Source organism: Eubalaena glacialis, chromosome 3, assembly GCF_028564815.1.
Source record: "Eubalaena glacialis isolate mEubGla1 chromosome 3, mEubGla1.1.hap2.+ XY, whole genome shotgun sequence".
NCBI lineage: Eukaryota > Metazoa > Chordata > Mammalia > Artiodactyla > Balaenidae > Eubalaena > Eubalaena glacialis.
The window spans coordinates 180,483,680-180,509,719 of NC_083718.1; the positions used below are offsets into that span (position 1 = coordinate 180,483,680).

Below are 26,040 nucleotides of genomic sequence, written 5' to 3' on the forward strand. Positions count from 1 at the left end.
CCGGGCTCCCATCATGGCGGCGGCGGCGGCGGCGGCGGCTTCCCGATTCTGGCTCTGGGCTGCCCTGCTCATCCCTGCAGCCGCGGTCTACGAAGACCAAGTGGGCAAGTTTGATTGGTGCGTACGTGGGGGACCTATTCAGGAGATATTTTCCCAGTACTTGTTTTCTGTCTAAAAAGATGGGGGGTGGTTACCATGCAGCACGGCCGGCTGCATAACTTGAGGGGCCCAGGGGAAAATGAAATGTGAGACCCCTTGTTCAAAAATTGAGTTTTAAGGTGGCGACGGCAGAGCATTAAACCGAGAGTTGGAGGCCCTTCTGAGCCAGTCCCTGTGCGACTGTACAGGTCGCAAGCCCGTGAAGCGGGCTCTGCCATGCGGGCATGCCTGAGGTTCTGGTCACAGGTCACTCTTCTCCTCCATCAGGCCCCATTTCAGTGACTGTTAGGTTTCTGATCTACTAGGTGTCAGACGTCGACAGCCCTCAGTGAACGCCGTCTTTTCCCACCCCTCTAGCCCAACCCTGCCATGGGCTGAGAACAGGACCACCCAAGACTCACATCAGCCTTGAGGTGCCATTCATTCTTTCCCTCACTCACTGGCTCACTCATTCACTCTTCTTTCATTCACTAACTTTCATTCATTCACTCACTTTCATTCATTCACTTTTCATTCAGTCTCTCATTCAGTCACTCATTCACACATTCAGTCGCTCATTCACTCACTCATTCATTCACTCACCCACCTCTTCCTTAAGGCCATGGAGTTGGCTTACTTTTGCTTGAATGTCAATTTGCCACTTAAGCATTGGGAAATCTTGGGAAAATCTTGGGAAAATGACTTAACCACTCTGTGCCTTGGTTTCTTTTTCTGTAAAATGGGTTTACTAGTAGTCCATTACCTCTTTCAGTAGTTGTAAGGATGAAAAAGACAATTCTTTTAAATTACTCAACACAGTGCCTGGCTCACTGAGTACAATCAGTTTGTTACCAATAATTACTATTGAGGGAACACTTTATCCTTCCAAGCCCAGCTCCTCTGTGAAGTCTTTTCTGTATCAGACAAATTAATTCGCATGTTTGTTGAGTGCCTGTTGTGGGTCAACAATCATTCTAGGTGCTGTGGACACAGAGATGGAAAGGAGCTCAGTCTAGGGGGGGCAGATATATAAGTTATGTGATATAAGACAGTGTGACAAATGCAACATCAGTCACATTTTTAATGATGTGGGCAGATGCTCACAATATAATATGTACAGCTGACTCTTGAACAACGCAGGGGCTGAGGGTGCTGACCTTCCCTGCGGTCAAAAATTGAGCATAACCTATGGTAAGCCCTCTGTATCTGCAGTTCTACATCCGCAGATTCAACCAACCACAGACTGTGTAGTTTTGTAGTATTTACTGTAGAAAACAACCAGCGTATATGTGGACTTGCGCAGTTCAAACCTGTGTTGTACGAGGGTTAACTGTATATATTACATATGTACAGCATGTGATTCCAATTTAGCAGAATCCTAGGTATATCCAATTTATAAATTGAGAAGTAAACAGAAGGAAATACACCAAAATGTTGAAAAGTTTATGGTTGAAGAAAAAAAGTTCATGGATGGTGGTATTTTAGGCATTTTTTTTTCTTTTTTATACCTGTATGTTTTCTACCAGAAGCAGGCATTACTTTTATAGTCCAGATAAAAGATAACAGCATTTTAAAAAAGAGCATGGGATTTAGACTAAGAAGTTCTTAATTTTGCATTCTAGTTCCGATAGTAATTTGTTGACCTCAACGGACTTTGGTTTACTCACCTGTAAAATGAGAGTGATAATATTTGTCCTATGTACTTCATAAAGTGTTCAGTAACTACAGTGAGATTAAAGTATGTGGAAAGACAGATAGAAACTGTCAAATGTCATATAAACCTGTCTCTCTATACTAGTGTAGTTTCTTCTTTTTAAAAATAATTAGGCCAAACAACATAACAAGGGAAATTCAGTGTAAACGTCAGGTGTTTAATTTGCTAGAGGTTGTAATTCATGAACAGCAATATGCAACACACCTCCTCTGTACTTGGTAGTATGCCTCAGGAAGCTAAGTACTTTCACTTTATGCTTAGATAAGAGTGTTGAAAGTGATGGGGTATATTCCAAGGAAAGTATGAGTAATGAGTCAGATGGATCCTGAACATAGCGTGGGCTAGAACAGGCTGCAGAGAACAAAGGCATGACCCTGATCTATCAAGTTTTGTAAGAATATTTGCATAATTTTTCTCCAAAGGTCAATGAAAATAGAAGGAAAAGTTGGATTGTATGCTCTTCTCTCATGTGTAATGTGAGTGTCTAGTCTCACTATTAATGAGTACAGAGAGGACTGTAATTTTGTTCTAGTGGGATTTAGGCCAGGTGCTCTTTTGGGTGTTCCTTATCTTGAGATAAACAAGTGCTTGCATTTAGAAGGAAGACTGTTGTGTTTCTCATCGATTAGGGTGTGTTCTCTCTTCTTCTTCCCATTGCCTGGAAATCTTGCTTTTGGTCAGATCTCTTCGTTAACAAACGTTTCTCATGCGTCCTGAGATAGTTATGATGGTGATAACCTCATGTATTTGTGCAGTTGTCTTTTTCCAGAGAGTTTTGTGCAGTGATGGTTTTGGCCCCTTCCATTTCCCTGTACTCTTTCCTTTAGGAGACAGCAGTATGTCGGGAAACTCAAGTTTGCCTCCTTGGAATTTTCCCCTGGATCCAAGAAGTTGGTTGTGGCCACAGAGAAGAATGTGATTGCAGCATTGAATTCTCGAACTGGGGAGATCTGTGAGTGAACTGTGTAGAGGGGTAGCTGGGGATGGCGTGGCTGCCTGTAGTGGATCCAGGATGCCCTGTGGCTTGTGAAGGCTGCGTGGCTGATTCCCCACTTGGGGACAAGTTGGCCAAAGGTTGCATCTCTTACTGGATCCTGATCATTTTTTTTTGTTTTTTTTGTTTTTTGGTCTTGTCAGCTTTGAATATTTAATGTATTCCTATAACTGGCCTTTGAGTTTATTTCCTCAGCCCAAGTCCTGACTGTTCTTAAATAAGATATTGCTGCAAAAAACGCATTATTCTATTTTGCACTAGTTTTGGATGTGCCCCTCCCCCCATTACTTATGTTGCTTTTATGGATGTTTGTAGGCATTAAAATCATGGAAATGTAATTTACAGTCATTACTTTTCTTGTGAGTTGTATGGATTTTGTAAATTTTGTCATTGTCCGTTTATATGTTTGATGGGGTGGTGGTGGGGATGGGAAGTGCGGAGACCTCAGATTGGGACATTAGTGGCTCCCCTCATTAACCAGTGAGTGGGAGTGGATCATTGCCAGTTAGCTGTAATCCTTCCCTCCCTTGAAGTAAAATTGGGCACTTCTGTGCAAACGAAGGCCTCTTCGGTCCTCTCCTGCCTCGCTTCTTGGATGCCTTGTTGTGGTTCATAGTAACGTCGACTCTCCTGTCTCTCAGTGTGGCGCCATGTTGACAAGGGCACAGTGGAAGGGGCAGTGGATGCCATGCTGCTCTGTGGACAGGGTAGGTAGAGTCCTGCTTTGTCCCTATGATGGCGTTGGCTCCCTCTCCTCTTTCCTTGGTTCCTTCCTTTGTTCAGGGTCTGGTAGTGAATGGAGTAGGGGTGTTCCCAACAGGAAAGGACAGGCATAGTTTCTGTTTGCACTTATACATTAGAGGTGAGGCCACTGCTCACAGACCCTAGGAGGCTACAGACAGAGCATCAGTTTGGGAGATGATCTCACGTGGTTTTTTCTCTTCCAGATGCAATCACTGTGTCCAATGGAGGCCGGATCATGCGCTCCTGGGAGACTAACATCGGGGGCCTGAACTGGGAGATTACCTTAGACAGTGGCAGGTAGAGGGGAAGAAGCTGAATTTCATCTTGGTTTGGTTAAAGGCTTTGCTGGAACACAGATCTGCATAGATGGCAACTCTGGGCCTTTTGGCTTTTTTCCCAGGGGAAAAAACCACTGAAGAGCCAGAGAGCATCAAACACCCAGTTTTTGATGTTCTTGAGGTTATGGGACACATGTGCTTACTCAGCCAGCATTTACTGAGCACCTGTTAGATGCAGAGCTCTGTGCTGGGTGCAGTGTTCATTCTTGTATTGACTGCTTTTCCTAATCTCACCATGACACAAGAGCTTTGCAGTGTTCTAGATATAAGGACGTGATATAACACATCTAGTGTTTTAATTTTATGTTTAAGAACAGTTGGAGCTACTGTTACATCTTTGCTAAAGTTGTTTAAATTATAGGGTTTACTTGCATTAGCTTATACATCTTCTGGTAGTAATTCATTTGGTAAGTACTTGGGGAGCCCCCAGGCAGTGGGAACCCACTTGTGAATGTGAGATAGTTTCCATCATCAAGGAACTCATCATCAGTTGGGTGAGGCGGGCATGCAGCCCGCTAATGACAGAAATCTCTGATGGCTGCCACGGTAGAGGGTAGGCCTGGTTGCTGTGAGGTCCCAGGGGAAGGAGGGAACAACCCTTAGGAGATTCACAGGGTTTTCAGGGAAACAGTACAGCCAAGTGGCTGAAAGTACCGTCTCTCAAGTCAGCTAGTGGAAAGCAGAGCCGAGATTAGGATCCAGATGCATTTGACCCCAAAACCTGTTTCATTACCTACCGAGCTATGGTGGTTGTGTTCCAGATTGTCCAGCCTGAGGCTCAGGAGGCTCTGGGCAGCGCTCACCCCGTCCCTGTGCTCAGTTTCCAGGCGCTTGGGCTGGTAGGCCTGCAGGAGTCGGTGAGGTACATTGCGGTCCTGAAGAAGACCACTCTTGCCCTCCATCACCTCTCCAGTGGGCACCTAAAGTGGGTGGAACATCTCCCGGAAAGGTAAGGCTGCCTTCCCCCCAGGTGACGGCTACCTCCTGCTCTCTACAAGCCCACCTTTCTCCTTGGGGCTTGAAGCGTTTGCTTTGACTCAGGCTTACCTTAAGTTGGCATCCTGTGTAGTGTGTTGGGCTCACTAGCTCTAGGCCTGAATTCCAAGGCTGTGGCTGCCTCTGGAGTTTCCTTTGCAGTGAGGAGAAAACTCTCCATCTGGGCATGAGAGCCAGTCAAGCAAAGGGAGTGGCTCATTCGCTCACTCACTTTGGCAGGGACCCCGAACTCAAATGCCTATGGGGGGACTTCCCTGGTGGCACATTGGTTAAGAATATGCCTGCCAATGCAGGGGACACAGGTTCGAGCCCTGCTCCGGGAAGATCCCACATGCCGCAGAGCAACTAAGCCCGTGCGCCACAACTACTGAAGCCGGTGCGCCTAGAGCCCGTGCTTCACGACAAGAGAAGCCACTGCAATGAGAAGCCCGCGCACCACAACAAAGAGTAGCCCCCGCGCACCACAGCTAGAGAAAGCTTAGCGCAGCAACAAAGACCCAATGCAGCCAAAAAAAAAAAAAAAAAATTACTATGGGGCCAGGTGTATAGCAATCATGAGCAAAGCAGGCCCTGTGGGGATTATGGGGAGCTGCAGTGTGCCTGGCCTACCTCGAGGGGGCAGCCTTACTCAGCTGATTGGTGCCCTGTAGGAACGTAAGCAGGCCTAGTGTTACTATGTCTCACTTTTTAAGAAAAAACTAGAAATCTTGTTCTTACATGTTAAATCTCAGGTCTAAATGTTGACAATGAATGCAAATTTTTTAAAAAAAGCTGAGCCAAACAAAACCTATTTGGGACTGCTAGTTTGTGACATCCTGGTGGCCTGGTTTTGGAAGACCCCTGAGGATACCCCTGTCCTGTGGCTAAAGCTGTTTCTCCCTGCTTTTCCTTCCCTCTCTCAGTGACAGCATCCATTACCAGATGGTGTATTCCTGTGGCTAAAGCTGTTTCTCCCTGCTTTTCCTTCCCTCTCTCAGTGACAGCATCCATTACCAGATGGTGTATTCCTACGGCTCTGGGGTAGTGTGGGCCCTCGGAGTTGTTCCCTTCAGCCATGTGAACATTGTCAAGTTTAACGTGGAAGATGGAGAGATTGTTCAGCAGGTATGGTCTGGCTCGAGGAGCCTCGTGAATTGTGGAGGGGAATAGAGTCCTTCTTTGCCCTGGGGACCAGGGAACTCGGCTGGGCAGACGCAAAAGCCATTCATGGCCCCTGATTCTGGGCACTTGGAGGCTGCCTTCGGCTCATCAAGCATTTATTTAAAGCCCTCACATTTGCACATGGTGCTATCCTGGGGTGGCTAAAAAAATTGCATAGATCTGTTCATTGCCTGCAAGTATCTTATAAGATAATACTGTAAGGTAATGATAGGAAGCCATGTATGACAACTATAGCAGAGAAATGCTTATCTGAAATGTCAAGTGTTAAAAAGGATCTGGTACATTTTTTAAATGACCAGAAAGCCAATCCTGATTGTCTCCAGCTTCGGAGCTCTTGGGAGGCTGGGTGGGATGGGGAGAACTCCTTCGGAACCCACCAGGAAGAACCTCTGAGCTTAGGCCCCCCCAGTGGGATCCAGTGCTGACGTAGCTTATGAGCTGAGAGGGAAATGTGAAAATCCCCATGAGCCTCCTGTTCTGATGTCTTTCCTGCAGGTCAGGGTGTCGACTCCCTGGCTGCAAAGTCTCACCAGAGCCTGCGGTGTGGTGGATGAGGCAGTCCTGATATGCCCTGACCCGAGCTCACGGTCCCTCCAGACCTTGGCCCTGGAGACGGAGTGGGAGTTGAGGCAGATCCCGCTGCAGGTGAGAGGACGCGTCCCCTGGTGCGAGGCATTGCTTTTGCTGCTTAGAAAAGCCTTTCTCCCAGTGTCACTGCTTCCTTCCTGAGGCTTGGCAGCCCTTGGGAGGTCAGGCCTCTGGCTGAACTGGTATGAGAGGAAATGGGCCACTCTCCTCTTTGGATAACCTGAATGGGAGCTTCTGGAGCCACATGCCGTGGCCTCGTTACCCTCACTGGCAAAGTGGGGCAGAGGCTACCAGCCTGGGACGATCAGTGACTTGTCTGCTTCTGGCCCTTATCCTTTTTCTTCTTGTCTCCCAGTCTCTTGACCTAGAATTTGCAAGTGAATTCCAACCCCGGGTCCTGCCTACACAGCCCAACCCAGTGGATCCTACTCGGGCCCAGTTCTTCCTGCAGCTGTCTCCAAGCCACTATGCGCTGCTGCACTACCACCACGGCGTCCTGAGTCTGCTCAAAAACTTCCCACAGGTAACTGGAGGCAGCATGGTTCGCTAGGATTCAGGAGGATCTAGCTGAGATATGGATGCTAGAAATCCCTGCCTTTGAATCTGGAGATATTTGCTCAAGCAAGAAGACATCTTTCCATGAGTGGTTTGAGAGGGGTTAGCCTTAGAGCAGAAGTGGAATTTTTTCTTTTTTTTTCTGAGAGTTACAGAGGATTTTTAGAGTAAAACTGGTGCCTTCCTAAGTCCACAGGAGAGTGGGCACGTTAATCAGAGGTTGCCTATAGATACTAAGAGCAGCGTGGGATGCAGGATTCACCTGTGCCTGTGTTGGAGGTCGGCGAGAGGGCTGTGTTCAGCTGTGGCTGCAATGGGCCCCCCCCCCGCCCTGCTCTCAAATGCCCTGGCCATTATGCTCCAAAGTTGGGAGCATTTTCAACTCCAAGGCCAAGGGTCCTTCCTGTGGAGGTGACTTAGAGAAGGCTGCTGGCTAGGACAGGCCCTATGTAGGATCTGACACCTTGCTTTATCCGCAGACTGCCCTAGTGAGCTTTGCCACCACCGGGGAGAAGACGGTGGCTGCAGTCATGACCTGTCGGAATGAGGCGGTGAGTATTGGGAATAACAGCACGTGGGGTTTTCCTTCCTTATCTTTGCTAGGAGCCCTGAGAACCAAAAGTCTGGGCATATTCACCTAGTCAGTTTGAACCCGAGGGCAGGAGGCTGTTGAGCAATAATATCTCACCTCATCTGTAGGGCTTTCTGCACACCTTCTTTGTCCCCAGGAATGGGATGACCTCATGTTCATCTGGGACTGTTCAGGGTTGTGTAGGCTTTGTGGGCAGAAATGGGAAATGGGATTTGCCTTCTTCCAAGGGCTGAGAAGACATAGAAGTGGAAGCTTCATTTTGGTGACAAGGAAGTGACCCTTTGGCTGAATTTTCTCCTTTTTTCCTTCTCTTTTCCCTAGCAGAAGCCTAGCAGTTCTGAAGATGGGTCAACGGGGAGCTTTTCGGAGAAGTCTGGTCCACAGGTAGGGTGTGGCGTTGGGCAGCGTGCCAGACCAGAGACACAGGAGGCCCCCCAGTGAAGCTGGGGGAGCAGCCAAGGCTGTGAGCTGGTCTCCTGGAGTTCTCAGCCTCAAATGGGCTTTTCTAAGTTAAGTAAATTAAACCATGTTTCTCTTGATCTTTTTTAGTGGGGAGATTAGAAAGTAGAATCCCTAGAATCTGTTCTTAACTACTTTCTCCTCTGGCCTCCGTCTCTCCATGTCTTGTGGGGTCCTGGCTGGTGGAGTTGAGTGGTAATCTGAGCAGTTGCACTGAAGCAGAGTGTGGGACCCTGGCCAGAGGCTCCAGTTTCTGCTGTGGCTTCCATCTCCTAAGTGTTTCCCAAGGGGGTTGTGATTTCCCTGCCTACAGTCTTACTAACTCTTTGGGAAGTCTCTGCTACACTGTACTGGCTTCCTTCTGGAACAAGTATGTATAGCGGTTACAATTTTTTTTATTTACTCAGACACCTTATTTCTGCCTTAAGACTTAGCTTTTCTATTTTATGTCCCTTTGCGTACGTTTCCTCTCCTGGCCTGGGTCCTTCTCCAGGGTATTTGCTCCCCCGCTCCCCCCCGCCCCGCCCCGCCCAGATTCTTGGACTTCCTTTTGGGGGATCCCTGTAGTTGACCCTTGCTGTCTGTACCCTAGGACTCGCTGGCTTGCTTCAACCAGACCTACACCATTAACCTCTACTTAATGGAGACAGGTCGGCGGCTGCTCGACACCACCATCACCTTTAGCCTGGAACAGAACGGCACTCGGCCAGAGCGGGTGAGTCGGGGCTTGTGGGCTTCTCAGCCTGGGGCTTGCTTTCGTTGGGGTCACTTCACAGCCGTGGGTCCCAGAGTAGGATTCTCTGGACGTGGGCTCTAGTTCTACCTGAGCCACTGACTGTGAATAACAGTAAAAGCAGGTACCATTTAAGTCAAGTCGTCAGTGCGCCGGGCTCCGCGCTACGCTTTTTTACTTACGCACTGCTTGATTTAACCCTCTCAACAGCCATGTGGTTATTATTGCCCTCGTTTTATAAGCGAGGAAACTGTGCCTGGTGAGATTCAGGACCCTATCCAGAGTCGCTGCCCGACATTGCCTCTGTGCACGTTCAGTGGTGTTCCTCAGCCTCTCTGGGCTGTGGCTTCTTCGTCTCTAAAACGGAAAGTCTAATCCGGGCCTCCTGCTCACTTTGTGGGGTGTTATCAGTGCAAGATGAATGATGTGGTAGCCGAGAAGTACTCAGGTTCCTTCATGGAGAGGGCCTGAGCTAGCGCCTAGCACTGTTGCTGTGTCAGCTCCTAAGAATACGTGATATCTAATTGGAGTCCAGGTAAGAGCTGTATTGTTTGGACATCCAGTAATGCCGTGACCTAGACTTCTGACAACTCCTCATGCTTTGAATCTTGGGGTCTGGTGCTCTGAGAGGCATCTGGATTCTTGCTGACTGCAGTGGGCTTGACTGTTTGGTTTATAGATGTACATCCAGGTCTTCCTGAAGAAGGATGACTCCGTGGGCTACCGGGCCTTGGTACAGACGGAGGATCACCTGCTACTTTTCCTGCAGCAGCTGGGTGAGTGGACCTCATCAACCCATTTTTTTTTAGGCCTGCCCATGAGTTCCATTCAGACTCTTTATTGGGGCTGTGGACAGGCTTCTGGGAAAGATTCAAGTGGAGTGTATCCTGAATATTTTTTTCCAGAGCCATATGTCACCTGCCTTTGAAAAATTCCTTAGCATTCTTGGGAGACAGAACTTCCCTCACTTGACCTCCTGATTCCAGCCCCTTGCCCTGCCATTTCTCTTTTTGGCACAAGAGGTGTGGTGGTCCCTGAGTCACTGAGAAGAGTCCCTTCAGGGGACGAGGGAGGTGGGCCTGACTTTTGTAACCTTGGTTTCTGCAGCAGGGAGGGTGGTGTTGTGGAGCCGCGAGGAGTCCCTGGCCGAGGCGGTGTGCCTGGAGATGGTGGACCTCCCCCTGACGGGGGCGCAGGCCGAGCTGGAAGGGGAATTTGGCAAGAAGGCAGGTATGAACTGAGGGGGCTGGGAAGCAGAGCTGCCGGTGCGGGTGCTCTGGGACTGGGCTTGGTAGTCGCACCACAGGAGATGCTGTCTCACGTGTCCCTGGCTTCCTGGACGCACCTGTTTTGCCGGTCTGTTCTGAACTAGCTCTGTGACCAGTTTCTGGAGTGTTTGTGGCCCTATGGTTTATGTAGCCGTTCTTCTATCTGAAAGGAGTGACCTGTGACTCCCTCTAGGGAAAGATCCTGATGAAAAAGAATCTTAGCTTAGTGTAGTAATAGCTACCCTTGTTTGGGTACCTAAGATCTGCCAGGCACCATGTCAGGCACTATATACCCGTTGTCCCCAAAGCAACAGCCACACCTTTCCAGAGAGCGTGACCGAGCTGGTCAGTTACTGTGGTAATAGGCCAGTGCCCTCTGAGACCAGCCATGGTCCCAGCACCCAGGATGAACTCAGTTCACTCTCCTCTGATTGCGTCCTGTCCCCTCCTCCCTCCATCCGTTCGTCTAGCTAGCCAGGTGGTGTTTACTGAGGGCCTGCTCTGGGCCAGGCACCCTGCTAGGCACTGCAGGTTTTCTTAAACCGAGGATTAATTTGACTTTACTATTTATTTCCGCTGCCTGGATCCAGCCATTCAAGGTAAAACCTGCTTCCTGCTGCCTTTGTGCTCATTGCCTGCCCACACGGCTAGCTTTTGGTTAATTATTTATTTTCCCTGACTTGCATGAATGAGGTATATACCGTGTGTGTGTGGACTGCTATGCCTGTGACTCATCCTGTTTGCCTCTCACTTCTCTTCCTTGAGCTGAGGTTAATGGAAAAGCGGATAAGCAAAGGCACCGCTCCTTTTCAGTGAGCGCTTACCCTGTACCCCACCCCTTGGGAAATCCTGTATGTACATCATGTGATCTAATCTTGGCAACAGCCCGATGGGTTACTTGCCATTTTACAGATGAGGAGCCAGAGGCTAAAGGGTTAAGTACATTTCTCCAGGTCATCCAGGTGGTAAGAAGTGGAGCTGGGATTTTAATCCAGGTCTGCCAGACTCCAGGGGCCATGCTTTTTACCATGCTACCTTGCTCTGGGGACCAGTCTAGTCTCTGGAGGAGACTTGAGGGTGGTAGCCTCGTGGATGGAGGAAGGGGTGGAGTGAAAGAGAGCCCTGGGAATGGGTTGAAAGTAGGTTAGATGGGTGCAGACTAAACCGTTGACAGCGTAGGCCTAAAGCAGAGGGAAATGGAAGTGCCTGTCCGTGACACACACACACCTGCACCCTGGTACCCCCGCACCCCGCCCTCTTCCGGCTTTGTCATGGCGCCAGGAAGCCTCCCTCTGGCCGTTCTACACGTGGGGTTGTGGTGGAGTCGTTCACAGCATGGCTGCATCCTGCATGGCTGACCCCTGCCCTCTTAGTCTCCTATTCCAAGATTTCAGGCCGGTGAAGTGCTGAGAGCCAGGTGAGTAGGTTTTGGGTTCCTGCATGGCTGTGTCTGAGTGTGAGACCATTGGCGTCGCCACAGGACCGCCCCTGGGGCTTGTGGCCTGCGGCGTGGATGACTCGAGTGCTCCACAGAGGGAGAGGGCCCTCCTTAGGAAGAGGAGGTGCCCCCTCGTTGGAAACACCTGGTCTGATGAGGAGTGAGCCTCAGCTGCGTTACCTTTCCCTTGACACCAGACGGCTTATTGGGCATGTTCCTGAAACGCCTCTCGTCCCAGCTCATCCTGCTGCAGGCGTGGACCTCCCACCTCTGGAAAATGTTTTACGATGCTCGGAAGCCCCGGAGTCAGATTAAGAATGAGATCAACATTGACACCCTGGCCAGGGATGAATTCAACCTGCAGAAGATGATGGTGATGGTGACGGCCTCAGGCAAGGTGAGAGGGGCTTAAGCCAAACCTTCTGAGGTTCCGGGAGTGGGGAACAAAAAGCCTTTGGAAGGGGATTGCGCCGGTTCTAGTTTTCAGGGATAGAACTCGTTTTGGGGTTTACCTTTCTAGTAGTGAGCCAGGTATTTATTTTGCAGCTTTTTGGCATTGAGAGCAGCTCTGGCACCATCCTGTGGAAACAGTATCTCCCCAGCGTCAAGCCAGACTCCTCCTTTAAACTGATGGTCCAGAGGACTACTGCCCATTTCCCCCACCCCCCGCAGTGCACCCTCCTGGTGAAGGACAAGGTGAGGCCGCTACCTCTCATCTGAGCCAACGTGGGTGTGGTTTTTGGTGTTTTGTAACTTAAGTTCCTCCTAGGCCTTTGGAATTCTCTGAGAGTTAAAGGCAGGTAGTCAGGGCTTAGAGCTCTGTTTCTTCCAGTTTTTTGCCCGAGTGGAGGACTGTCCGGGGCCCATGTGGAAGTGACTGTAGGGTAGGTGTGACGTCACCAGGTCCCTAGTAAGCCAGCTCCGCTTCTTCCCAGACACGGGTGGCTGTCGGTACCTGGATGGCTGTTTGCTCTTCTCCAGGTGGTGGAGGGCAGGACACAAAACTGTTGATGTCTCTGACTCCCGGGAGCAGATGGCTTTTTGCAGCTTCATTCTGCCTTCATCAGAAAGGGGACTTGGGGGGAGGGTGGGATGAATGGGGAGATTGGGGCTGACGTATATACACTATTGATACTACGTATAAAATAGATAACTAATGAGAACCTACTGTATAGCACAGGGAACTCTGCTTAATGCTCTGTGGTGACCTAAATGGGAAGGAAATCTGAAAAAAGGGGATGTATGTATACGTATAGCTGATTCACTTTGCCGTACAGTAGAAACTAACACAACATTGTAAAGCAACTATATTCCAATAAAAATTTAAAAAAGAAAAAGAAAGGGGACTTGGTAGATAGTCTCTGGAATGGCTGCCATGGGGTTGCTGAGTTGGTCTTTGACTTTTTTGTTTATTCCTCAGTGTGACCCGTTCTTGCTTAGCTTTGGGGCTAGAGGCAGTTAAACTTTTTTTTTTTTTTTTTTAATTAATTAATTAATTTTTTTGGCTGCATTGGGTCTTCGTTGCTGCACGCGGGCTTTCTCCAGTTGCAGCGAGCGGGGGCTACTCTTCGTTGCGGTGCGCGGGCTTCTTATTGCGGTGGCTTCTCTTGTCACGGGGCACGGGCTCTAGGCACATGGGCTTCAGTAGTTATGGCACGTGGGCTCAGTAGTTGTGGCTTGTGGGCTCTAGAGCACAGGCTCAGTAGTTGTGACACATGGGCTTTGTTGCTCCGTGGCGTGTGGCATCTTCCCAGACCAGGGCTCGAACCCGTGTCCCCTGCATTGGCAGGCTGATTCTTAACCACTGCGCCACCAGGGAAGTCCCAGAGGCAGTTAAACTTTTATCCTTTTGACACATCAGCCTTCAGACACTTTCACCTTTAGCCAAGACTTTATTTTCCACAAGGAGGGCAAAGACTAGAGAATCTACCATAGCTGAGCTCAAGTCCCAGCGTTCCAGGTTTACCCCTAGGATTTGCATTCTTTTCATGTTGCTGGAGGCTGACCGTTTGCTTGCCCATTTCAGGAGACGGGAATGAGTTCGCTCTATGTCTTCAATCCAATTTTTGGCAAGTGGAGTCAGGTGGCCCCCCCAGTGCTGAAGCGCCCCATCTTGCAATCTTTGCTTCTCCCCATCATGGATCAAGACTATGCCAAGGTGCTGCTGTTGATAGATGATGAGTACAAGGTATGCCGTCTGCAGAGTGGCTGCAGAACTGCCCAGCCAATCAGGTGTGGGAGCGGGGTGCTCAGACAGCCGCTCCAGGGCCCCAGATGGGAGCCGTCTGCCGTCAGCACTCATTTGGGCTTGAAGGGCATCTTTAAGCAACTCGATTGCTCTTTCTGCACTTGTGAAAACTCGGACTCTTAACAGAACTCAATTTAAGCCCTGATTGAGTTTAGTAGACTTTAATTCTTTTAAGATTTGCTGTTTCTTTTCTTTAAGGCCCTCTTTGACAGGAAACAGTAATGAGTCTGGAGAAACTGTGCTTAGAGATTCCTTTTCCCTTAACTCTTTTCTGGGGTTTTCAAGGTCACAGCTTTCCCGGCCACTCGGAATGTCTTGCGACAGCTCCACGAGCTCGCCCCTTCCATCTTCTTCTATTTGGTGGACGCGGAACAGGGACGGCTGTGTGGCTATCGACTTCGAAAGGTAGGAGGGGCATTCTGGCAGGCCCCTTTGTGGGAGGGGTGTAGATGTTTCCTCGTTATTTGGCTAAGGAGTGAATTATGCTATTCATTGTGTTGTAAACTTAGAGAGCATAATCCTGATGTCAAAGGCAGTCATTTTCATCTATTCCATGGCAGGTGCGGTTCTAGCTGCCGTGGAAGGAGCAGTGCACAACAGTCTCTGCCCCCGTGGAGCTTTCATTCCTCATCCCTCTCCTATAGCAGGGAGAAGCGGCGTTTTCTCCATTCTTAGAAGGACGGGAGGTGGGAATGGTGATTGAACAATAGTACTTTCTATATGAAGATGGTGTTATTGATCCACTCTTGTTTTTTTTTCTTTCATTTTTCTTTTTTTAAATTTTTGGCTGCGTTGGGTCCTCGTTGCTGTGCGCGGGCTTTCTCAAGTTGATGGGAGCGGCGGCTACTCTTCATTGCGATGCGCGGGCTTCTCACTGCGGTGGCTTCTCTTGTTGCAGAGCACAGGCTCTAGGCGGCACGGGCTTCAGTAGTTGTGGCACGTGGGCTCAGTAGTTGTGGCTTGCAGGCTCTAGAGCGCAGGCTCAGTAGTTGTGGCGCACGGGCTTAGTTGCTCCGCGGCATGTGGGATCTTCTTGGACCAGGGCTCGAACCCATGTCCCCTGCATTGGCAGGCGGATTCTTAACCACTGCGCCACCAGGGAAGTCCCTATTGATCCACTCTTGATTGAATGTGCGCTTTGAATTTTATTTCTAGAAATGGGATTGACTTACTCCGATCCTGACATACTTGAGTCCAGTGCTTGCAAACAGTGATTCACACTGGCTCTGAAGTCCAGCTCTGAGCTTCACAAGGGCTGGCCTTGGCTCCGATAGCAGGGCTGTATAGAGGGGTAATTTGTGGCGTACTCCCCAGAGGGCCCTCCCATCTTGTCTGTAAGGCCTTTGGAGGGACACCACAGCATAGAGGTTAAGAGCTTAGACCTGGCTGCTTGTGCGGGAAACCTAGTTTTATTTATCACTTACCCATTTTGTGTCCTTGGGCAGATGACTTCTCTCTGATCCTGTTTGTAAAACAAAATGGTAATAGTACTATATCAGAGGGTTGTTGTGAGGAGTTGGCGAGTTAATACATGTAAGTCACATAAAGCAGTGCCTGCTACACAGTAAATGCCATCCAAGTTTTACCTGCTGCTGTTTAAAAAATGCAGTGTCCTTTCCTGACATTCTGTAACAGCTAATCTTTAGCATAAATAGCATAGGAAATGGTCTGTCCAGAAAACGTGCTGTTTACCCTGTGGGTGAAAAAATACTGTCCTTCTGAGTTGATGAAAAGGGGACCTTGAAAGAGACAGTTCTTTGTGGATAGAAGGACATGACTTGGAGTGTGGGTGTCATCGTAAAGATGGTGGGGGGACGGCAAAGGAGGCAGAGCTCACATGGGAAGTCAGCCATGTGAGGGGTGGTCTTCCAGTCTCTGACCTCCAGTGGGCTCACTGGTGACCTTGCTCTCTGGGAAGGTTTTAGTGAATTCTAATGTTTTCACAGGTGTCCTTGGTAACGGAGCCTTATATGTTCTTAATAAAAATTTTTATTATTTCAAAAACATTTAAATTTCAAAATAATTTAACACATGAGTACATTCTCATAGTATAAGATTAAACTGATACAGAGGTACAGGAGCAAGATGTGAACGGGCCCTTTCAGGCCCATTGCCAGCTGCTTCCCTGGATGGAATGCCTTTCAGTGGCCTGCACGCCTTCCCCTGTCCTGTCTCTGCCTCTGTGTCTATAGTGCTGGATAAACAGCTTACAGACCACACAGACATGCGCTTCACGTATATTCTTTCTTACCTGAAATGGAATTGACCTATATTTAACTAATAGGAAATCTGCTTTTTTCACTTTATGTGTCTTCTACCTCATTATTTTGTTAAACCCATATCTTATTAAAATATAATACTGAGAAAAGCACAAAATCCCGAGGTTACTACTCAGTGGCCCTTCACAAAAGGAACACACTTGTGTACACGGCAGTCACATCAGGAAGCAGTTTAGCAGCAGCGCCCTGGGAAGCCCTTGTGCCCCTTGCCAGTCACTACCCCCACCCCTCACCCCCCAGGGCTCCGTGTAATTCCACATTGTGGATGTGTAATAATGCATTTAACCACACAGTTTTATTGGTTTCTTTTGACTGTAAAGAACGTTTCTTGTAATATTTTGAGGTCCCCGCCAGCTTAGTAATTCACTGCTGGCTCAGTGTACAGGGAACTTAGACTTTAGTAATAAGTGGTAAATTTTCTTTGAATTATTCTTACTCAGATAAACAATGGGATACTATTAAATATTCCTCTCCTTTCTCACTGGCTTTAGTATCTTTCCGTTTTTTGACAAGAAGTAGGGTTTATTGGTGACGTGAGTGAGGAGGGGCCGCTCCAAGGCTCCCATGAGTGCAGGGCCCGCCATGTGTACAGGGCGCCACAGATTAGGGGTGTACTTGACCGCACAGCCATCCGGGAGGAGCTGCTTTTCAGCCACCAAGTCTTCAAATTCATCTCTATTACGCTTAGTAAAGCCACGCTTCTTGGAGATGTGGATCTTCTGGCAGCCAGGGAACTTGAACTTGAACTTGGCTCCATGTCGGGCCTCAGTCACGTGGTGCTTGTTCTGCAGCTTGGTGCAGGTGGATATGATGACTTGGCTGGCCACTGGGCCCTGGGGCTTTCCAAAGGCACCTCGCAGGGCTGTCTGGAGCCTAGACTGGGGACAGCATGAGGTTAGACATGAATGTCCACTTGGAGAGGACCGTCTCCCAGGTCCCCTCGGGCAGCCCAGACAAGCACCTGGTTGCCTCCACTGCCCAGGAGGCTGCTGTTTGCAGCCGAAGCACACTGGGCTTTACTAGTTTTCTTACTTGAACTGAGAGTTCCAAACTTCTTCCCAAAGTAGATCCGTATTGCTGCCTCTCTGGGAGCTCTGATCCCTGTTCCCTCCCGCACAGAGGCCCCAGCTGAACTGCAGGACGTGTCTAGCCACAGCTGTTGCGGGTCTAAGGGTACCTTCCTGATGACCAGTGCTGGCTCTTTTGCCCCACCCCAGGATCTCACCACTGAGCTGAGCTGGGAGCTAACCATTCCCCCGGAGGTGCAGCGCATCGTCCAGGTGAAGGGGAAGCGCAGCAGCGAGCACGTTCACTCACAGGGCCGAGTGATGGGGGACCGAAGCGTGCTCTACAAGGTACGGCCAGCCGTCTGGCGTAGCGCAGAGAAGCACGGGGTGTAATTCTGGCTCTGGGATTTGGTGGCTGTGGGACCTTGAGTGAGTCATTTAATCCCTTTGAGCCTTAATTTACTGTCTGTGAAATGGGCATGATATGCCCTTCTCCTAGGATTGTTGTGATGATCACATGAGGCACTCATGCTTAGCATAGTACCAGGCATATATGGCCACTACCCAGTAGATGTTAGCTGTTATTTTTAGTGGTAGTACTGATAGACCTTTCTGGGGTTAAACCTTAGTCGATCCATCAGAAACTCCATCTCTGTGATCCAACACTCTAGTTAGTGGTGAGGGCGGAGAGACGGAGAGGTGACTAGTCGGTTGCAGAGCTATCCTATGAGGGAATGTAATCATTGTGGTGACGAACATAAATTACAGCCTCTGGCAGAGCAGAGACTGAGTTGGAGGTGGAGGCGTACTAGAACAGGGCAACACGACGAAGGAACTCGACAGGGCAGCCGCTTCACTAAGCGTGAGGCAGAGCGCAAGCCTCCAGTTGGACGGTCCAGGTTCAGACTTGCTGTTCATCGTGGGTAACTTGCTTAGGCTTCTTGAACGTCCCTTTTTTTTTTTTAATTTGGCCACGCCACGCAGCTTGCGGGATCTTAGTTCCTTGACCAGGGATTGAACCTACGCCCTTGGCAGTGAAAGCGCGGAGTCTTAACCACTGGACCGCCAGGGAATTCCCAGGAGTAGGGCTTTTTGGATTCATACTTGTTGTGGAGATTTTTTGCCTGCTTTGTTGAGACTAGACTATAGAGGGCCGAGGAGGGGAGCAGGCAGAGAGGCTGCTGTGATAATCCAGGTGAGGTGATGGCGGCTTCAATTGGGTTGGTTGGGGGAGGTGAGATGGGATCAGATTCTGGATACTTCTGAAGGTAGAACCAATAGGATATGCTGATGGATGGGGTGCTTGTGTCTGTGTTAAGAGAGAAAGGAGTCAAGGATGACTCAGAGGTCCCAGGTATAAGACACTGACACTCGGGAGGCCTTGTGGGGAGCAGGTTTTATCAGGGGTAGAACAGGAGTTCAGTTTGGGGCATGTCAAGTTTGAGATGAGACACCGAAGAAGTGATACTGATATGGCGGTCCGGTAATCAAGTCTGGAGTTCAGGAAGAGGTCTGGCTTGGATATGTAAACTCAGGCGATGCCAGCACCTGTCGATGGTGTGAAAGCCATGAGATTGGCTGAGATCACCATGACAGCAAGTGTAGACAGAAACGTCCAGAGACTGGGGAGTGGAGGAGGGACCCACGGAGGGGGCTGAGAAGGAGTGGCCGAGACAGGCAGAAGGAAAACCAGGGCATGGGTGTCCTGGACGCCAGGTAGAGAAGGTGTCTCAAGAAGGGAGTGATCACCTGTGTCACCTGGTACTAGTCGCTCAAGTCAGATGAGAACTGAGACCCATCCATTGGTGTGGTGGTAGGAGGGCACTGGTGGAGAGTCATCGTGTTGCTGGACCCATGTCCTTCCATCACTGATTGGGCCGGCCCGGGTTGTATCTTGAGTTACCATTTGCTTGCCTGTGACTTGAGCAAGTTGCTTAACTACTTCAAGACGTTTCATCTGTGAAACGTGGATAGTGACAGCTATTTGCAGGGTTGTTTACGGGATTCAATGAAATGATGGAGGCAAAGTCCCTGGCATGGCCCCCAGCCTCCAGCAGACACTGAACGAGTGCAGCAACGAGACCCTCTAAACAGGAAGCTCTTCCAACCAGAAAACCCTCTTCCTCTGTCAGCCGGAGAGCTCTGGGCCTGCCTCCCCGCCGCTCATGATATGCCGCTATGGTTCTGAAGGAGCTTTCCTCTCCGTCTCCCCAGAGCCTGAACCCCAACCTGCTGGCTGTGGTGACAGAGAGCACAGATGTTCACCACGAGCGCACCTTCATCGGCATCTTCCTTGTGGACGGCGTCACCGGGCGCATCATCCACTCCTCCGTGCAGAGGAAGGCCAAGGGCCCCGTCCACATCGTGCACGCGGAGAACTGGGTGGTGGTAAGGCGTGGCGCGTGAACTCAGGGCACCCCCAGGGGCCTGACGTAGCATGAGAGTACGTGGCTGGTCTCCCTGCAGCCTAAATCCTTTCCTTGCCTATTATTCCAGAAACCAGGTGCTACTTTGCGTTTTCATAGAATTCAAAACTCCTGACTGGCACCAGTGGGTGCTGGGTAGGGGGTTGGGCTCAGGAATCAGACTGCCTGTTCTTCCATTTCCTGACTGTACAACCTTGAACTAGTTACTTAAGCTTTCTGTGTTGTATTATATATGAAATAGGGGTAACAACAGTCACCTCTATTTGAGTTTAGAACAACACCTGGCATGTAGTAAGCGCTCAGATGTTATCTATTATTCTTCTGACTTCTAAGAATCTTGAGAATTCCTTTGTCTTGTGGTGAACTTGGATAGTCTAGGTACAGCTACCCTGAAGGTTAGTAAACTTGGTAGCTGGAAGGAAGCTAGGGTGCTGGTTGTTTCTTTCCTTCCTGGACGTGCCTTTGCATGTACGTTCCCCTTTCCAGCTGAACCAGCAGCTGAGCCCCAAGCAGCCCCCTCCTCTGCTCTCCGCAGTACCAGTACTGGAACACCAAGGCCCGGCGCAATGAGTTCACTGCGCTGGAGCTCTACGAGGGCACCGAGCAGTACAACGCCACGGCCTTCAGCTCCCTGGACCGCCCGCAGCTGCCCCAGGTCCTCCAGCAGTCCTACATCTTCCCCTCCGCCATCAGCGCCATGGAGGCCACCATCACCGAGCGGGGCATCACCAGCCGACACCTGCTCAGTGAGTGGCCGGGTCCCTTCAGGCAGCCGCACTGAAGGACGGAGCCGGGATCAGTGAGGAGGGCTTTATATCTGCAGAAAAAGTTCCCTAGTCTGGCTTTGCCGTCCATAAAAGAGCTGACACATCCCTCCTCGTCCTTGTTTCTGATGAACCACTTTCATGTCTCTGTTCTGTTTTCACCTTGTTTGGAAAGCTGAGCCCTGATACCATACCCAACAGGTAGCCTGTGCAGATGGGCTGCAGAAACTGGCAAGGTGTAGGGTCTCATCTTCATGTAGTTCAAGTTCAGGACTCAACTAGACAGGTCGCTCTGTCTAGTTGATTTTACCAAAGACATTTGGGACTGTCAGATTTGACAGGCACTTGGTATTACTATTTTACCCTCAAATATGAGGAAGACAGACTGCTTGGTAATTTCCCGAGTTTAATTCCCACCATTCCTGAAACCACTGGGATCTCATGTTGCCCGGTCCTCCGGCTGCCCTCCCCCCACCCCCATCCCCCACCAGCGTCACTGCTTCAGCCGCCCATAGGCTCCTGTTTGGCTGACAGCGAGGAGACCTGCTTAGCTGGGGCAGGTATTGCTGGAGGAAAGGAGGAGGATGAAGAGATCCAAGTGGGTTTCCATGCTCTTCTCTTTCATCATTTCCCAGTTCTTGAGTCTAGCTCTTTAATTTTCTGATGTCTCAGGATGATATGTGAAGAAACTCGTGTCTTCAAAAGTGGGAACCTTCATTCAGACCCAGGTGTATTGGATTATTGTTTTTGGCCATTTAAGGGAGCCTCAGTGACCCATTTTTTTGGTTTTAAACTCTATTTCAGTTTCTGTGATAAGGACATTTTTGTAAGTAGCCCTAATCGGGGATCAGGTCAGTGTGAACACTCACTTCTGTTGACTTGTTTCTGTGTATGTAGTTGGGCTGCCTTCCGGAGCAATTCTTTCCCTTCCTAAGGCCTTGCTGGATCCCCGCCGGCCCGAGATCCCAACAGAACAAAGCAGGTGAGACCCTTGTGGGTAGTGCTGAAGGCTGTGACCTTAAGGAACTTAGCATCTTGATTACGTCTGGTCCTTGGTCTGCTGTGCACTGTCCTGCTCTGCTGGGGATGTGGCAGTGAACACATCTGCCCTCATGGAGCTTGCATTCTGGTGGGGGCGACGAGGTGGATAATAAATAAGATAAACAAGTGAAATAATGCTGTATTAGTGTGCTTGTAAATGGCAAGGAGAAAAAAACTAAGAAGGGGTGGGGTCTAGGAAGGGTGTGGAGGGGTGCAACTTGAGAGGGTGGCCTGGGAAAGCCCCTCAGAAAAGGTGACTTTTGAGAAAAGACTTGAAGGAGGTAAGAAGCTGGCCTTGTGGATGTCGAAGGAGAATGTTCCAGGCAGAGGGAACAGCCGTCACAAGTGCCCTGAGATCATGTCTGGTAAGTTACAGGGAGGGCTGGAGGCCACTGCGGCTGGAGCAGCCAATGGTGGGGACGCTGGGAAATGAGGTGAGGGAGGTGCTGGGGCCTGGGTCACATGGGAAGCCAATAGCTGTCGGTGTTAGTTTTCTTCTTTTTTTTTTTTTGGCTGCACTGGGTCTTTGTTGCTGCGCGCGAGCTTTCTCTAGTTGTGGCGAGCGGGGGTTACTCTTCGTTGCGGTGCGTGGGCTTCTCTTGTTGCGGAGCACGGGCTCTAGGCGCGTGGGCTCAGTAGTTGTGGCTCGCGGACTCTAGAGCGCAGGCTCAGTAGTTGTGGCTCATGGGCTTAGTTGCTCTGCGGCATGTGGGATCTTCCCGGACCAGGGCTCGAACCCGTGTCCCCTGCACTGGCAGGTGGATTCTTAACCACTGCACCACCAGGGAAGTCCTAGTTATCATTTTTGTGTTTCCAGCCATCATCTCTGCGTATTTTCTTGCCTCCATCCCGAATTCTCTTCCCGGAGGGGTGTGGGGAGCTGTGGGCAGGGCGAGGAGGCAGATGTGTCTTTGCACGTAGGGAAGGGAGGACGGCTTGGAGCGGGGGGAGGTTAAAGCTGGTGGACTGAGGCACTCTGGAGTGAAGAGCAGGAACTGGCCTAGTGTCTCGATGTTTTGGTTTTAAAATGGCCCTTTCTTCCTCTAGTGTGAAATACTGGTCGCCTGTGGTTTCGTTTTTTTTAGATTCAGAACAAGGTAGGAATCCAGATCTGTCTTACTCTCCATACAGCTTTCTTTCTTGCAGCCCTTCCTAACATTCCCTGATGCACATAGACCTTGGAAGAAGATATGAGGCTGATACGTGGCCTGGAAACCTCCCAGGGCTCAGGGCAGCCAGGAGATCCCCTTACAGCAGTTTTGAATGCCGGTCCTGGTTGGTGTGTTGCAGAGAGGAGAACCTGATCCCGTATTCTCCAGACGTACAGATCCACGCAGAGCGGTTCATCAACTATAACCAGACAGTTTCTCGAATGCGAGGTATCTATACAGCTCCCTCGGGCCTGGAGTCCACTTGTTTGGTGAGTAGAGCCCCAGCCCAGCCTGTGCCACCTCGTCCACAGCCACCCTGCGCGACACCTGCTCTTTCTTTCACCCTTGGGAAAACAGCTGAGGGGTCTGTTTCCTTTGTGACCGGAGTTTGTGGTTGTGGCGGATCACTGGTGCCTTTCTTACGGATTTCTCATTCCCTCTGCCTTCCAGGTTGTGGCCTACGGTTTGGACATTTACCAAACTCGAGTCTACCCATCCAAACAGTTTGATGTCCTGAAGGACGACTATGACTATGTGCTAATCAGCAGCGTCCTCTTTGGTCTGGTCTTTGCCACCATGATCACTAAGAGACTGGCACAGGTGAAACTCCTGAATCGTGCCTGGCGGTAAAGACCTGAGACCCACTGCCGGAGAGCAGAGAGCCCAGGGGAGTGGGGGTCAGACAAGAAGCTGCAGCTGCAGTTTGACAGGTCAGGGGAGGATGTGTGTTGGACACTCATCTCAGTTAAGAGCTCTTTGGAAGACGATGGGCTCTCGTGGAGACTCCTTTTGGGATACGTCGGATGCGGAGTCATTGGTGGTGGATGGAGGCTGAACTCACTTTCTCAGCCGAGATCTCAAAGGATCTTGATGGACTTTCCCCTGGAGTCCCAAGGCCATCGCCGTTTCCCTTCTGTGCCCATCCATGAATGTTGTGTTTTTTTTAAGACCTCCAACAGATTTTTCTCTTTTGTGAGGCCTGTTTAAATTGATGTTGGTTTGCCTTCTGTTTCCCGGGTGTATCTGGAAAGCCTTCTGATTGTTTCCCTACTCCTTGCTTCAAAGTCAGAAGGGAACTCTTATTGACAACTCCACCTTATAGGTGCATTTGCTGTTTTACACTGGGGAGAAAGAAGAGCCATCCTTAGCTGAAGTTTGAGGACTGATGCAGCCTCTCATGGCTTCTCTCCATAGTAACTTTGGGTCGAGGAGTCTATGTGTGTGTCGAAACTTGCCTCTCGTTTCATGCTCCCATTCATCAATGGGCCACCCAGTCGTAGATGCAGTTTATTGAAAGCCAAGTGCATAATACCGTCTTGGTTTGTTGGTCATTGTCGTCCAAGCTTTTCGCCTCAGATACGTTGGAGCTGAGGCCTTTTCAATACTACCGAATTGTCTGAACCTTGAAGAGATTTCAAGGGAGGAAGGCAAATCTCCCTGTTTCACAGTCCCTCATAATCTCTGATTTCGCCCACAAGCTGGTCTAGTCATCTTATAACCTAGATAGAGAAAGTTGGTCTTTTTTAAGAACCTCATTATTTTTAGTTATAAATTAATGTATGGGTTACTCTACTTCTCTTAAAATGAGCAGATTTTAAATCTTATCTTTAAAAAAAGAAGAGTGAAAAGGGTAGGGGTAGGAAACTGGCATCTTGTGGGTAGCATTGTTGATTGGCTGGGCTGTTGTCTCTGCTACAAACTAAAGATGTCCTAAAAATTTTCCCTTGTTCATGGATTTGGGGAATGATGGCGTTTTTCTTTACTGTGAAGAATGAAATGTACAGAGAGCCCTGTTGGGAGAGAGATACGTTTAAGTGTTTGAATAAAGTTAGTGACGAATGACATTGTTCAGTCCTTTTTTGTGGCTTTGGAACATCATATTGAGGCTACTTCTGCATTGGAGGGGGACAGAAAGCTGTGCAGAAATGGAGTGAGTGCAGTATTTTAATTGGGAAACATGCCAATTTAATATAAGTGTTGTGTTATTTAAAAAACAAAATTTTTTCTTTCTGTGGTCATATGCTGATGGTAGAGAAGGAAGAGAAGTGAGAATAATTTTACTTTAAAATAAAATTGTGAAATTGATTTTAATGAATGAATGAACATCTGAGTATCTCCAGAAAAAATAGGCATCTATTCATCCTGACTCAAGGCATACATATTTTGTTTAAAGTGATCTGAGAGATGGGAATAAGTACAACTTAAAAAAATGCTGCCCTAGTTTTGAGAAAACCTGGCTGGAATTTTGCCTGTCCTAAATAAATGTGTGCAAGCTGCATCATTAACTATTACCTTGCTGCCTGCTCTGCTTACACGGCCCAATAAGTCTGCTAGATTCTAGTTTTCATTTACCCATGTATGTGCCAGAATCTGAAAGAACAAGCTGATGGGAGGGAAGTTGTCTGCCTTTTCATAAAATTCCCTCTATTTCAGCTTTAATCATAACTATTTTACTGAAAGTTACCTCAGAGCAGGCAGTTAAAATAGCTAATGCTAACGGCATGGTCAAATCTAAGTCTTCTTAGTTCGCAACCTTTCTTAATCTCAAAGCAGCACTTGCTTCTGACCGGCTATGCTCAGCCTCTACCCATGGCCTTTGAAACTGCTTCCTCTCAGATCTCTGACGTGTTTTCTTTCTTTCTTTTTTTTGGCCTTTTTTTTTTTCTTCCTTTTTTTTGGCCACGCCGCCTGCAGTGGAAGCGAGAAGTCCTAACCACTGGACTGCCAGGAATTCCTGTCTGATGTGTTTTCTTGTCCTCCTCTTTTTCTGTGTGTATCCCTAGAGCCATGTGTTTTCCCCTGCCTTCATAAAATAGGTTAATTTGGGCGCCCCCTGCAGTGTTTCACTTAGAGAAGTAAGTTCTTCAGTAGTTTTTATGTCATTTTTTTATTAGTTTGGTCAGCATACAAGATCTTTTGGTGTAAAATTTTGCCACTGAATAGTATTTAATGATTCTCAGTCCCTGTTGGGAATAATGTAGAATGGTTTGTGGCTATTGCTGTAATTTCTCCTTAGCGTTTGACTCTGGACAGTAATCAGTGATTGGGGAACGTGCGTGAATTAAATACAGAATTGCGGTTAGAATGTTCGGGATCAGTAAGGGCCTTTTTAAATTTTGATAATTTTTTTGGAAGAGGGATTTAAAAAATAACGTGTTATGCCCCACTGATCCTCTGAAAATTATAACCTGTTGATTTAACACCACTTTAAAAGTGGTGATACCTGCTCCCCTTCTCCCAGCAAAGAAATTCGGTGAGCAGGCTAATGTGTAGTTAATACAGTTTTATATATATTCCATCTTTTCTTCAAGCTTCTCCCAAGTCAATCCCTAGATGAAGCCAGACCAGCAGAGAACTAGCTGTGCATCTAGGTTGAATTTGAGGGGACAGTATTTTGTCATAGCCT

The 26,040-nt window shown here is 48.9% G+C and overlaps 1 protein-coding gene and 1 pseudogene across 4 annotated transcripts; one reads left to right on the forward strand and one right to left on the reverse strand.

Moving 5' to 3' along the window:
• EMC1 (ER membrane protein complex subunit 1) lies at positions 1–24,478 on the forward strand. Of its 4 annotated transcripts, none has more exons than XM_061184838.1 (23): positions 1–117; positions 2,680–2,804; positions 3,488–3,553; positions 3,794–3,887; positions 4,749–4,877; positions 5,902–6,028; positions 6,581–6,730; positions 7,029–7,196; positions 7,708–7,779; positions 8,142–8,204; positions 8,872–8,994; positions 9,692–9,788; positions 10,120–10,242; positions 11,916–12,115; positions 12,265–12,414; positions 13,745–13,906; positions 14,252–14,371; positions 17,463–17,600; positions 19,467–19,640; positions 20,214–20,424; positions 21,340–21,424; positions 22,774–22,903; positions 23,085–24,478. In XM_061184838.1, exons 1-23 carry the CDS (start codon positions 14–16, stop codon positions 23,262–23,264), a joined length of 2,991 nt encoding a protein of 996 aa, XP_061040821.1. In that variant the 5' UTR covers positions 1–13; the 3' UTR covers positions 23,265–24,478. The 4 variants fall into 4 exon arrangements, with proteins under 4 accessions (XP_061040821.1, XP_061040823.1, XP_061040822.1 ...); XM_061184840.1 differs by having other exon boundaries at positions 10,123–10,242; XM_061184839.1 differs by having other exon boundaries at positions 8,145–8,204.
• Positions 17,167–17,285, reverse strand: LOC133089269 (small nucleolar RNA SNORA70; annotated as a pseudogene).
• Positions 24,479–26,040: the final 1,562 nt, after the last annotated feature.